The 14,371-nt window shown below is 50.2% G+C and overlaps 1 protein-coding gene across 1 annotated transcript in view; it reads left to right on the plus strand.

Moving 5' to 3' along the window:
- The window catches only part of evpla (envoplakin a), an 83,794-nt gene that overhangs the window by 54,372 nt on the left and 15,051 nt on the right, over positions 1–14,371 (plus strand). The window contains exons 12-16 of the mRNA XM_070857467.1: positions 2,908–3,062; positions 5,649–5,791; positions 6,721–6,896; positions 9,469–9,647; positions 12,495–12,633. Coding sequence (XP_070713568.1) covers positions 2,908–3,062; positions 5,649–5,791; positions 6,721–6,896; positions 9,469–9,647; positions 12,495–12,633 — 792 coding nt within the window. The remainder of the gene's footprint in view (positions 1–2,907; positions 3,063–5,648; positions 5,792–6,720; positions 6,897–9,468; positions 9,648–12,494; positions 12,634–14,371) is intronic.

Here is a 14,371-nt window from a genome sequence, read left to right on the forward strand (position 1 = left end):
GAGGAGGCCGTTCAGCCCTACGAGCCTGATCTGCCATTCAATAGCTAACCTGTATCTTAACTCCATTTACTCGCCTTAATTCCATATTGCTGAATTTCGCTGTCCAACAAAAAATCTATCAGTTTTGACATTTTCAACAGACCCCCAGACTCAACAGCTTTTTGGGGGAGAGGGTTTCCGATCTTCACTGCCCGTTGTCTGATCAAGTGCCATTAGCCCTGAATTGCCTGGCTCTAATTTTAAGGTTGTGTCCTCTTGTTCTGGCCTCTCCCTCCGGAGGAAGTAGTTTCTCTCTGTCTATCCTACCGACTCCTTTAATCATCTTCAACACTTCAGTTAGATCACCCCTCACTCTTTTATACTCGAGGGAATACAAGCCTTGTCTGTGCAACCTGCCTTCACAATTTAACCTTTTTAGACCCTGGTAGGTGGCACAGGTCCATCTAATGCCACTTCGGTTGTACCATTGTCATCATCATAGGCAGTCGCTCGAAATCGAGGAAGACTTGCTTCCACTCTAAAAGTGTGTTCTTTAGGTGACGGAACAGTCCAATACAGGAATTCGGGAATTACAGTCTCTGTCACAGGTGGGACAGACAGTGGTTGAGGGAAAGAGAGGGTGGGACTGGTTTGCCGCACGCGCCTTCCGCTGCCTGTGTTTGTTTTCTGCATGCTCTCAGCGACGAGACTCGAGGTGCTCAGCGCCCTCCCGGATGCACTTCCCCCACTTAGAGCGATCTTTGGCCAGGGACTCCCAGGTGTCGGTGGGGATGTTGCACTTTATCAGAGAGGCTTTGAGGGTATCCTTGTAACGTTTTCTCTGCCCACCTGGGGCTCGCTTGCCGTGAAGGAGCTCCGAGTAGAGCACTTGCTTTGGGAGTCTTGTGTCGGGCATGCGAACAATATGGCCCGCCCAGCAGAGGTGGTCGATTGTGGTCAGTGCTTTGATGCTTATTGTACCCTTGTACAGTCACAGTGCACACATGATTGGTGTAGGGGAGTGCCCAGCAGTAACTCCCTGCTCCTGAACTGTCCATCAGTTTAATATCTCCTTCTTTGGCTCCTTGTCACTTTGTGTCTGATGACGCCGCTGCGATGGGCCTTGGAACCTGGTGCTACATTAGAGGCGCGATATGGTTGTTGTAATGTAGGCCAAATACATCATCATCATCATCATAGGCAGTCCCTCGGAATCGAGGAGGACTCCAGGACCGGTCCAAGTCAGCATGGATTTATGAAAGGGAAATCATGCTTGACAAATTTTCTAGAATTTTTTGAGGCTGTAACTAGCAGAGTGGACAAGGGAGAACCAGTGGATGTGGTGTATTTGGACTTTCAAAAGGCTTTTGACAAGGTCCCACACAAGAGATTAGTGTGCAAAATTAAAGCACATGGTATTGGGGGTAATGTACTGACGTGGATAGAGAACTGGTTGGCAGACAGGAAGCAGAGAGTCCGGATAAACGGGTCCTTTTCAGAATGGCAGGCAGTGACGAGTGGGATGCCGCAGGGCTCAGTTTTGGGACCCCAGCTATTTACAATATACATCAATGATTTAGATGAAGGAATTGAGTGCAATATCTCCAAGTTTTCAGATGACACTAAGCTAGGTGGCGGTATGAGCTGTGAGGAGGACGCTAAGAGGCTGCAGGGTGACTTGGACAGGTTAGGTGAGTGGATAAATGCATGGCAGATGCAGTATAATGTGGATAAATGTAAGTTTATCCACTTTGGTGGCAAAAACACGAAGGCAGAATAATATCTGAATGGCAACAGATTAGAAAAAGGGGAGGTACAACGAGATCTGGGTGTCATGGTACATCAGTCATTGAAAGTTGGCATGCAGGTACAGCAGGTGGTGATGAAGGCAAAAGATATGTTGGCCTTCATAGCGAGAGGATTTGAGTATTGGAGCAGGGAGGTCTTACTGCAGTTGTACAGGGCCTTAGTGAGGTCTCACCTGGAATATTGTGTTCAGTTTTGGTCTCCTAATCTGAGGAAGGACGTTCTTGCTATTGAGGGAGTGCAGCGAAGGTTCACCAGACTGATTCCCGGGATGGCAGGACTGACATATGAGGAGAGACTGGATCGACTGGGCCTGTATTCACTAGAGTTTAGAAGTATGAGAGGGGATCTCATAGAAACATATAAAATTCTGACGGGACTGGACAGGTTAGATGCAGGAAGAATGTTCCCGATGTTGGGGAAGTCCAGAACCAGGGGACATAGTATAAGGATAAGGGGTAAGCCATTTAGGACTGAGATGAAGAGAAACTTCTTCACTCAGAGAGTTGTTAACCTGTGGAATTCCCTACCGCAGAGAGTTGTTGATGCCAGTTCATTGGATATATTCAAGAGGAAGTTAGATATGGCCCTTACGGCTAAAGGGATCAAGAGCTATGGAGAGAAAGCAGGAAAGGGGTAATGAGGGAATGATCAGCCATGATCTTATTGAATGGTGGTGCAGACTCGAAGGGCCGAATGGCCTACTCCTGCACCTATTTTCTATGTTTCTATGTCTTCTATGTAAGACTTGCTTCCACTCTAAAGATGAGTTCTGTAGTGACTGTACTGTCCAATACGGAAATTACAGTCTCTGTCACAGCTGGGGCAGACAGTTGTTGAGGGAAAGGGAGGGTGGGACTGGTTTGCCGTACGCTCTTTCCGCTGCGTGCGCTTGATTTCTGCATGCTCTCAGCGACGAGACTCGAGGTGCTCAGCGCCCTCCCAGATGCCAAATACAATCAGAAGCTCCCAGCCTCTGTAATCGCCTTCACGGTAAAGAATCAGACCAGGCTCCGAGGAGCCTGAGGCACTTTTCCGAGCATACATTGTGGCCCGGGCTGGCTCGTTGGACTGCAATATCAAGAGCTGACCCGAGGAGAATGTCTCTTTGTCTCCTCGCAGAACGAAGTAAGACGTGGCGAGAAGCTGACGCTCCAGAACAACGCTGACCCCGAGAACTGGGTGGTGGTGAACAGTGCGAGAGAGACCAAGCGCATCCCTGGGGTCTGCATCAACATCCCTCCGACTGACCCAGAGGCCATCGCTCGCTCAAACAGGTCAGCACACTTTCATTTCCCCACTGTCCTCTGCTACCCCGGCCCAGGTGGCAAGCCTCCGTGTGCAAGCCTCAACACTGATCATCCGGAAACCCAGTGTCGCTTTCCACATGTACGCTGACGACACCCAGCTCTACCTCACTACCACTTTTCTCAACCCTCCACGGGCTCTAAATTATCAGACTGCTTGTCTGACGCCCAGTTCTGGATGAGCAGAAATTTTCTCCAATTGAATATTGGGAAGACCGAAGCCATTATTTTCGGTCCCCGCCACAAACTCTGTTCCCTAGACACTGATTCCATCCCTCTCCCCAACTTCTGCCTGAGGCTCAACCTTGGTATCATATTTAACCCTGAAATGAGCTTTTGACCACATATTCGCAGCATAACTAAGACCGCCTATTTCCACCTCCGTAACATCGCCCGTCTCCGCCCCTGCCTCAGCTCATCTGCTGCTGAAACCCTCATGCCTTTGTTACCTCTAGACTTGACTATTCCAACGCACTCCTGACGTAAACTAGAGGTGATCCAAAACTCGGCAGCTCGTGTCCTAACTCGCACCCAGTCCCGCTCACCCATCACCCGTGCTCGCTCCTTATTTTCAAATCCCTCCATGGCCTTGCCACTCCCTATCTCTGTAATTACCTCCAGCCCCACAACCCCCCGAGATATCTGCGCTCCTCTAATTCTGCCCTCTTGAGCATCCCTAATTATAATCGCTCAACCATCGGTGGCCGTGCCTTCTGTTGCCTAGGCCCCAAGCTCTGGAACTCCCTCCCTAAACCTCTCCGCCTCGCTACCTCTCTTTCCTCCTTCAAGACTCTCCTTGAAACATACCTCTATGACCAAGCTTTTTGTCCACTTTGAACAAGCCATTCACTGACAAAGACTATGGCCTAGAAATTCGGGTCATTTGTGCCTCGCGTTCGTACTCACAGGGGCTGCCAACAGGGCGCAAACAACCTTTCGCCTGGGCGCGGCAGCGCTAATGATTCACGCTAAATTCCGCAGGAGTTTAGTGGTGGAGGTAACCCGTAGCGGCCCGCTCTGCTGCGCGGGTGAAGATGATGTCATCACCGTGTGCAGTGCTCCGTTATCGGACCTTAAATTACGTATCGCCTCCTGAAGGCAGGCCGGTCGATGCCAGGGGGAGGTGTCGGCCGTTGAAAAAAACGTCTGCTGAATTTTTTCCGCGCCACATTGGCGCCTCGAACGCAGGGTCCATGAAGCGATCGGTCAGACCGGCACTCTGCTTGAATGCCGGGCTGTTGACACGGCAACCATGCTCCCCGGTGGTCCTGGGAAGCCCATTTCAGCACTGCAGAGTTTGCAACTTTGCCTCGTCCCTTTAATTAAGGGAAGAGCCCCTCCTACACGGCCCAGTGCGTAGGCCTGCTCCCGACCCGTCCGCCCCACCACCGTCCCGGAAAGGAAGTGGAGAGCGTTATTTTGCACTCCACTTCCTTTCGCGGGCGGCAACCCGAATTTTTTGAGCGGGGCGGGATTTCCACGCCTGGCGCAGAATGTCCCGCCTCCCGGATGTTATCGCCCCCAAACAGGGCTCAACGGAAACTTTCCTCCTTTAGTGTCCCACAGCTCAATTGTCAAAGCATGCACTTGATAAGGTGACAACAGATAACAAAGTTCAATCCATCGAAGGCCACCAAACAGTTAACGAGATTATCTAATACAACCTCGACCGACGGTGTTGGTCGGCCACTTGCCCCTCGCCCCCCTTACCATCCCGTGGCCTCACTCAGTGACATTGCCAATTTGTGGCAAATTCAGCCCGGATTCCAGGCAGATATTCATCGGCAATGTCCCTGTGGATTGTCCGTCAGCAGAAGGAAAACCAGTTTACTCGCCGTGTTAGGGGTTTCTGCCTAAGTTGGAGGAATCCCCAAGGAAATTCCTAGCGCTTAATGCTGCAAGCAGAGCACATTTCTATTTTATCCAACCATAGGCCACATCCACGCCAGTGTAAAATGGATTAGGTGGACAGTAACATCCCAACAAGTACTTTTAGATCAGTTATAGCAGGTTAATAACCAGAGTAAAGCTCCCTCTACACTGTCCCATCAAACACTCCCAGAGCAGGTACAGCACGGGTTAGATACAGAGTATAGCTCCCTCTACACTGTCCTATCAAACACTCCCAGGGCAGGTACAGCACGGGTTAGATACAGAGTAAAGCTCCCTCTACACTGTCCCATCAAACACTCCCAGAGCAGGTACAGCACGGGTTAGATACAGAGTATAGCTCCCTCTACACTGTCCTATCAAACACTCCCAGGGCAGGTACAGCACGGGTTAGATACAGAGTAAAGCTCCCTCTACACTGTCCCATCAAACACTCCCAGAGCAGGTACAGCACGGGTTAGATACAGAGTATAGCTCCCTCTACACTGTCCCACCAAACACTCCCAGGGCAGGTACAGCACAGGGTTAGATACAGAGTAAAGCTCCCTCTATATCGGACCATCAGGCAGCCCCTGAAGTGAAAGTGTCGTCTTGATCCCACTCAACTCCCATAGAGTTGTATCATTCCAGCCAATGGTTCTATCATCATGTGATATTTGTTTTTAGGTTGGCGAAGGATTTAGATGATTTGAAGAGGAAACGCTCAGACTCTGAGAACAAGCTGAAAAACCGTTACAACGAGTTGAAGCAAATTAAACAACCCAACTGGGCCAAAGAGACCAACCAGTTGAACCAGGCTCCAGCACCAGGTGAGGGAATAGCGTCAATGGAGCACTAAATCTCTTCGGCACCCGTTACCCATTCATTAGAGTGGGGTGCAACTTCAGTCTAGCCTCTGTTGCGGCGTTAACCCTGGCGGAGCGATAAATTTTTCGCCGCCCGGGTTAACGCCGCGGTTTTGCGCAAACTGGTTTGCGTCTCTGGCCGCAAAATTCACCTGCTGGGCCCTGAGTGTGGGGGGAGCGCTAAGGGAGGCATTCCACACCTCTCTCAGAGTGCTAGGCCGGCTGAGCAACTGATAATCACGAGCTAAACAGCCGGACTCGGAGCGCCGAAGTCTTCCAAGACTCGGAGTCTTCTGTGAAACAAAAATCTGAAAGAAACCCACCAAAAACATTCCCGATACTTTATTGATGCCACATCCACATGAATCGCAAAAATAAAAAAAAAAACAATCACACTTACCTGAGGTAGACGCTCCTTCCCTCACTGCGGCCGCTACAGCTCAGACCGCCCGCTTTCCCAGGCGGTCCCACTAGGGGGCGCTGCAGGGCGTTATGGGTCGGGCGCGAACCAAATTTCGAGACGGTGTCGCAACCAGGGGGCGTTGCGCACCAGCTTGCCTCTGCCGGGCGGTACTGCTCCATGCCCCTGCAAAACCCAGCACCAAATGTCGCGACGGGGCGCTGTAAGCTGGCCGCCCGCCTGGAAATGCTTCCTGCCGCCATTATCGCCCCCCTGAGCTCCAGCCCATTGTGTTTAAAGTGACAGAGCCAACCACCAATCAACAGGCCAGTGTCGTGGTGCTCAGTGCTCTTGTGCTGACGCAAATCAGACGCAGCAAGCCCCCTGTGGGTCTACTTTACCCCCAGAGTCGGCCTGACCCTAGCCAATCCCACTGATTGCTACCACCCACCTTCCCCCCGCAGTGCTTGACTTGTTGCTTGTCTCTCCACAGTTAGTAGCTTCGGCTCGGGAAAGGACGACCCCCAGAGTAAAGACCTCCTGTCCAAACTCAACAAGGTCAACGACGACCTGGGAGACACCAAGAACCAGATATTGACCCAACTGCATGAGCCGGTCAACCGAAGTGCTCCCACTCAGGACATCGCCAGCCGTCTCAAGGATCAGGAGGTAGGACTGGCTGGTCACTTCTCAATTGTCCCTACAAGGATGATACATCCCTAGCAGACCGAAAGATGGGAAATGGTTTGAAAGTGTTAAAAAATCTTCTGGTGATTGCAGGGGAAGGATTCAGTGACAGTCATTCTAGGGCTACAATATTGGGCTGCCATGCAGAACAGTCTGATTTTAGGAGCACAGCACTGGCTCCAGGGCAGGGCAGCGTGGTGTCACAGGTTTGTAGAGTTCTTAACACCTCCCTCAGGAGCCGGCGCCTCACAACTTGAGCCGCCTCGGGGAAATCCCCTCCGTGCCTTTCAGTTCTGCGCGGAGGGGTTTCCTGTACGGGCTGTTCCTGCACACTCTCAACTTTGCAATCCTCGTCTGCCGTCCGGACACACCATGGCGTACAATCTTGCCGTCCGGAGGAGGCGGGGGTCCCCGATGGAGGGCACTCTACGCGGGAGTCCTCCCACTATTCATCAGGGACTTGGCCTGGAGGGTGGTGCACAGAGCAGTCCCGTGCAACAAATTTTTACGCCGGTTCACGGAATCCCAGGCCGCCTGCAAGTTCTGCGGTCTGGAAGAGTCCGTGTTCCACGTTTTTATTGAATATACGAGGTTGCAGCCCCTGTTCCAATATTTAAAGGGGCTGCTCCTGAAATTCTGGCTGCACTTCAGTCCCACTCTCCTGATCTTTGGGCACCCTATGCGGAGGGGAGCGGGTAGGTCCGAGGGCCTCCTCGTAGGACTGCTCCTGGGCACGGCCAAGGGTGCCATCAGCCGGTCCAGGCAGCGGGCGGTCAAGGGGATCGTTCAGCCTGACTGCCTGCCTCTCTTCCGCGCGTACATCCGCGCCAGGGTTCCTTGGAGATGGAGCACGTGGTGTCCACCGGTACGCTCGCGGCCTTCCGCGAGAGGTGGGTGCTGGAGGGACTGGAGTGCATAGTCACCCCCGGCAACCAAATTGTAATTTGATTTTATGTTTTAAAGTTTAATTTGTTTTAATTGCCGCTGTTTTTAGTGCCCCCCTCCCCTTTTATAGGGGGCACTTGGAAAAAATATATAATTTTAGTGCCCAAAAAAACCAAAAAATAAACAAAAAATACAAAAAAAACAACAACAAAAAACCCCCCAAAAAAGGGCCTTAAAAATGTTTGGTGTGTCCCCCAGATCGGGGGGGCACGGATTAATGTTTTTGTTTCCTCCCAAAAAGAGTTGTAGAGTTCTTAACACCTCCCTCAGGAGCCGGCGCCTCACAACTTGAGCCTCCTCCGGGAAATCCCCTCCATGCCTTTCAGTTCCGCGCGGAGGTGTTTCCTGTACGGGCTGCTCCTGCACATTCTCCACCTTGCCATCCTCGTCTGCCGTCTGGACACGCCATGGCGCACCATCTTGCCGTCCGGAGGAGGCGGGGGTCCCCGATGGAGTGCACTCTACGCGGGAGTCCTCCCACTATTTATCGGGGACTTGGCCTGGAGGGTGGTGCACGGAGCAGTCCCGTGCAATAAGTTTTTAAGCTGGTTCACGGGCTCCCAGGCCGCTTGCAATTTCTGCGGTCTGGAAGAGTCCATGTTCCATGTTTTTATCGAATGCACGAGGTTGCTGCCCCTGTTCCATTATTTGAAGGGGCTGCTCCTGAAATTCTGGCTGCACTTCAGTCCCACACTCCTGATCTTTGGGCACCCTGTGCGGAGGGGAGCGGGTAGGTCCGAGGGCCTCCTCGTAGGACTGCTCCTGGGCACGGCCAAGGGGGGCATCAGCCGATCCAGGCAGCGGGCGGTCGAGGGGGTCGTTCAGCCCGACTGCCTACCTCTCTTCCGTGCTTACATCCGGGCCAGGGTGTCCTTGGAGATGGAGCACGCGGTGTCCACCGGTACGCTCGCAGCCTTCCGCGAGAGGTGGGCGCCGGAGGGACTGGAGTCCTTCATCACCCCCGGCAATCAAATTCTAATTTAATTCTTCAATGTTAAAAGTTTAATTTGTTTAATTTGTCGGTTTTATTGCCCCTTTAATAAGGGGGCACTTGATTTATAATTTGAATCAAAAATAGTTGTAGAGCTGTTGAGTTGGGAGTGGCTTAGCCAGTCACGTGATATTCACAAGACTCAATAAAACCCCAGCCAGTTGGGTTTAGGGGGATCCACAATGAGGTATGCAGTTGTGAGCCTGGTGGATGAACTGGCAATGTGTAGTGTGATTGTTAAACCTTTGCTAATAAACCAACTAGTTCTTAATAGCAATGTGTCGCTATCAATTCTTAATCAAGGAAACCATGAAGCAAATATATTGCAGGAGGTTATTCTAGGGTTCTTGTTTAGGGTGCAACATTAGACTATGTGTAGAGTAGCATGTATATTCCTGCCGTCTCCAGGTCTGGCTTAGGTATGGTATGGGAACAATCCAACAGAAAGACGCTGGAGATAAGGTGTGCATTCTGTTGGGGACCCGTGTTTGGATTGAATGGAGAGTGAGAGAATCTGTGTTGGTCAGATCAGTTCCCTTTCTGGGTTACACGTGAAGATTCGCTCAATCTGCATCAAAACAGTTCACAGTGGCAACTCACCCCTGACTTTAATCGCAGAGTGTGAACAGGCGCTTGCAGATGATCGGAACAGAGAAGGACTCCGTCCAGCGCGAGTGTGAATCCCATCTTTTGAAGAAACCAACAGGTCCCTCTGCATCGCAGCTCCCAACTAAACTGAACGACATGAAGAATAAACACAAAGCCGTCACCTCTCTGGCCAACGAGTACCAGAACAAGTGAGTACACAGTCCCTGCCTCACTCCTTTCTCCCTCCCTCCCACCAGCTTTCTGACCCACTTTTCCTGCAGTCACTGACTCATGATCATCATCATAGGTAGTCCCTCGGAATCGAAGAAGATGAGTCCTTAGGTGGCTTAACAGTCCAATACGAGAACCACAGTCCCTGTCACAGGTGGGACAGATAGTCATTGAGGGAAAGGGTGGGTGGGACTGGTTTGCCACACGCTTCTTCCGCTGCCTGCGCTTGATTTCTGCATGCTCTCGACGATGAGACTCGAGGTGCTCAGCGCCCTCCCGGATGCACTTCCTCCACTTAGGGCGGTCTTTGGCCAGGGACTCCCAGGTGTCGGTGGGGATGTTGCACTTTATCAGGGAGGCTTTGAGGGTGTTCCTGTAACGTTTCCCCTGCCCGCCTTTGGCTCATTTGCCGTGAAGGAGTTCCCAGTAGAGCACTTACTTTGGGAGTCTTGTGTCTGGCATGCGAACGATGTGGCCTGCCCAGTGGAGCTGATCGAGTGTGGTCAGTGCTTCGATGCTGGTCGTTGACTGTTGCCGGAATGTGACTGCACAGGTGCTGCCTGCCCTCTCGCACCAACAGCTGCTCTTCATGTCTAAGGCCAGATTGTGCGAACCAGCAGACTCTTCAACCCGAGCGAAGCTGGGATTGCTCTCTTTGGTGCACAAAAGGTCAAGGAGAGATTTAATAGAAGCGTTCAAAATGATGAAGGGTTGTGATAAAATAAATAAGAAGATACTGTTTCCACTGGCAGAAGGGTTGGTAACCAAGGGACACAATTTTAAGATAATTGGCAAAAGAGGCAGAGGGGAGATGAGGAGAATTTTTTCTTATGCAGCAACTTGTTGCGATTGTGAACGCGCTGCCTGAAAGGGTAGTGGAAGCAAATCATTTGTAACTTTCTAAAGGGAATTGGATAAATACTTCAAAAGGAAAAATTTGCAGGGTTATGGGGAAAGAGCAGGGACTAATTGGATAGCTGTTTCAAAGAGCTGGCAAAGAAACGATGGGCCAAATGGCCTCCTTTGTGCTGTTCTGTCCTGATTACAATCGCTCAACCATCGGTGGCCGTGCCTTCTGTTGCCTGGGCCCCAAGCTCTGGAACTCCCTCCCTAAACTTCTCCGCCTCTCTACCTCTCTTTCCTCCTTCAAGACGCTCCTTAAAACCTGCCTCTTTGACCAAGCTTTTGGTCACCTGCGCTAATTTCCACTTATGCGGCTCGGTGTCAAATTTTTATTACATAATACTCCTGTGAAGCACCTCGGGACGTTTCACTACGTTAAAGGCGCTGTATAAATACAAGTTGTTGTTGTTGTTGCATCATTCTTTGATAACCCAGGATTGAACCAGGGACCTACATGTCCTGATTGGCTCAGTACTGCACCACATGGTGCATTTCTCTGCTTGAGCCTACCCATTGCTTTTAATTTCTGGGGTTGACAGACTGTAAGTGGTCAGGCCTGTTGCGGACAGCTCACTGTCTACACTTTACAGCTTGGCTCAGTTATTAGCACTTTTCCCTTTGAGTGAGAAGGTCACAGGAACATTCGAGCCTGATCCACTGTTCAATTAGATCACGGCTGCTCTGTACCCCAACTCTATCCACCCGCCTTGCCCCATATCCCTTGATACCCTGACCCAACAAAAATGTATCCATCCCAGTCTTGAAAATTTTAATTTACCCCGAGCATCAAGCCTTTTGAGGGAGAGAGTTCAAAAATTCCACTACACTTTGTGTGGAAAAGTGCATTCTGATTTCATTCTTGACCGGCCTAACTCTCATTTTAAGAGCACGGGTTCAAGCCCCACTTAAGCATTTAATCTTGACTGACAGGTAAAAGTAAGACTTGCATTTATAAAGCATCTTTCACGACTACCGGACATCTCAAAGCATTTTACAGCCAATTAAATACTTTTGGAGTGTGGTCACTGTTGTAAGGTGCAGTACTGAGGAAGCGCTGCATTGTTGGAGGTGCTGTCTTTCGGATGAAACATTAGGCCGAGGCATTATCAGCCAGTTTAGTTTGGTATAAGAGACCCTATGGTATTATTTGCAGCAAAGCTCCCAATGTCTCAGCCAATATTCCACCTTCAGTCTCAAAAAACAGATTAACTGGTCATTCATCTTACTTTTGTTTGTGAGGATCTTGTGTACACATTTGCCTCAGGGTCTGCCTCTGTAACAACAGTGATTGTACCTCACACAACACAAAAGCCAAATGCTGGAACCTGAATTCAACACAGAAAATGCTGGCAATCTCAGCAGGTCAGGCAGCATCTGTGAAGAGAGAAACAGAGTTAACATTTCAGGTCTGTGACCCTTCGTCAGAACTGGCAATAGTTCGAAATGTAACAGATTCTTGAGCAAGTGCAGGGGCACTGAGAGGGGGAGGGGAGGAGAGAACAAAAGGGAAGGTCTGTGATAGGGTGGAAGGCAGGAGAGATTAGAGAGACAAAAGGGATGATGGGCCGAATTGAGATGGTAATGGGATAAGTTAGGAAACAAAAGATGAGTCTAGATAGGGAGTGAATGGCGGAATTATCACCAGCTGCCCTGGGAAACAGAGAAATAAATAAAAATAAAAAGGGGTGGGAGGGTTTATTAAAAAAAAAAGGAGGAATGTGAACAAAGTATGGGCAGAGGTTATGGTCTGAAATTGTTGAACTCGATGCTGAGTCCAGAAGGCTGTAAAATGCCTAAACGAAAGATGAGGTGCTGTTCCTCAGGCGAGTGTGCTACCCACTGAGCCACAGCTGACACTGCCCCAACAACCATGGCCAGCGACCGATACAGATCAGTGACCTCTTTGCTTTTTTCTTGACTAGATTGAAGTCTCAACTGGAGTTGGAAAACAGCATTAAGAGAGCAGATAATGCCCTCGAGAAAATTGAGTCCAATCTGGCAGAGGAGTCGGTGGTTCCAGCTTCACCGAATGCCATGCAGCAGAGGAAAGCGGAGCTACAGGTAATGAGCCCAGAGAGCCAGCGGAACATAGCACCTTATAGAAACTACTGAAAAGGAACATAACATAAGAAATAGGAGCAGGAGTAGGCCATTCGACCCCTCGAGCCTGCGACGTCATTCAATAAGATCATGGCTGATCTGATCTTAGCCTCAACTCCACTTCCCCGCCCTCTCCCCATAACCCTTGACGTCTCTATCGTTCAAAAATCTGTCTATCTCCACCTTAAATATATTCAGGGACACAGCCTCTACAGCTCTCTGGGGTAGAGAATTCCAAAGATTCACAACCCTCTGAGAGAAGAAATTCCTCCTTATCTCCATGGATGAGGAAAGGCAGGCCCTTTACCCATTGGCCTCGACTCCACCTTCTCACCACCTCCCTCAATGCAGTCTTTTTCTGGAAATATATCAGCCCCGCAATTGCAAGATATCACACTCAGATCGGGGAATTAATCGCAGAGCTCAGCGGGCCTGATTTGCTCTCAATGTCAACGGCTGGATATTCAGAGCACCACGCATCGAGTGCACTAACCTCCCACACCCACTCGAGCGAGACCCTGTTCCAGGAGTGGAGTCTCACAGTCTCTTCTGGTTCTCTCTTAATCCTGATAGCTACGTAATATATTCAAAATCATATGTCGGCACCCACTTCCCGTGTCAAATTTTCCCATTAAAAGTTCCTATGTCAACATTTATAATGGAAACGGTCCACGTAAACGTGACATGCTGTAATTACATCCTCCCGCCACTGGGGGCAATTTCAGCTGCTCAGCCGGTACTGCAGAGGAACTCCTATGTTCCAAGCAGCTCTGTTTCCTGAAACTGCCATATATTTTGTCAAAGCATTATATAAAAATAATGACAAAATGCACAACTTTAGAATAGAGATTGAATTATATCTGTGCACCTTTGTCCAATTGCTCCTGTCCCCGAACCCTCTTTCACCCAAAGGCTACACTTGGTCTTCACTCCCTTTGTGTTTTTGCTTCCCCCTCCCCCCCACGAACCCAGCGCACGCCCCTGCCAAAGAGTGGTCCTGCACAGGGGAATGTGGTCAGATAGGTGGGGTTCATCTATGAAAAGGAGTGAGGCTTGTTGGGCCTTTTTGCTATTCCTAAGAACATTTCTAGAGACTTCCAATTTACAACTTTTGAGGTGATGAAGGGGTCGGAGAAATGAGGGGCCATTTTACAGGGCTATATTCCTGGCTCGGAGCCTGCCCCCACCCCAACTGGGAGCACTCATCAGGAAATGCAATCCCGAAAATATACACCTCTGGCATATGAGGCTCTGGTATCGGAAACAGAACGCTATTCCTGTGACATGCACTTACCTTCTTGTCTTATAGAGTTGAGCAGTAAAGTGGTCAAAATGGTCTCTTGTGCAGTTGACAAATTCCAGTGTGAAGCCATGCAGAGACTAGAGCATTACCACACAAATAGACATTCTCTCTATCCTGGGGTCAGCTCCCATCACAAGACGTGGCGGGTGGTCCGGTTCCTCTCGGTGTTGAACACAGTCAGCACGGAATGTTGCAGCGGCCTCCACCCTCTACTGGTTCTCGTGCCATGGCCTTCTTGCTGAAGGTAGCTGTACTGACCACCTCCGGCAGAGGAGCGGTGCGTGGGAGCAGGAGGACCATGTCACCTGCTCTTCACTAACAGAAGACTTTGCGGGGACAAGGGGATTGTGTGCCCCTTTCTCCTGTACGGAAATACTTTTTTTTGGAGAGCTGAGA

Source organism: Pristiophorus japonicus, chromosome 16 (assembly GCF_044704955.1).
Source record: "Pristiophorus japonicus isolate sPriJap1 chromosome 16, sPriJap1.hap1, whole genome shotgun sequence".
Taxonomy (NCBI): domain Eukaryota; kingdom Metazoa; phylum Chordata; class Chondrichthyes; family Pristiophoridae; genus Pristiophorus; species Pristiophorus japonicus.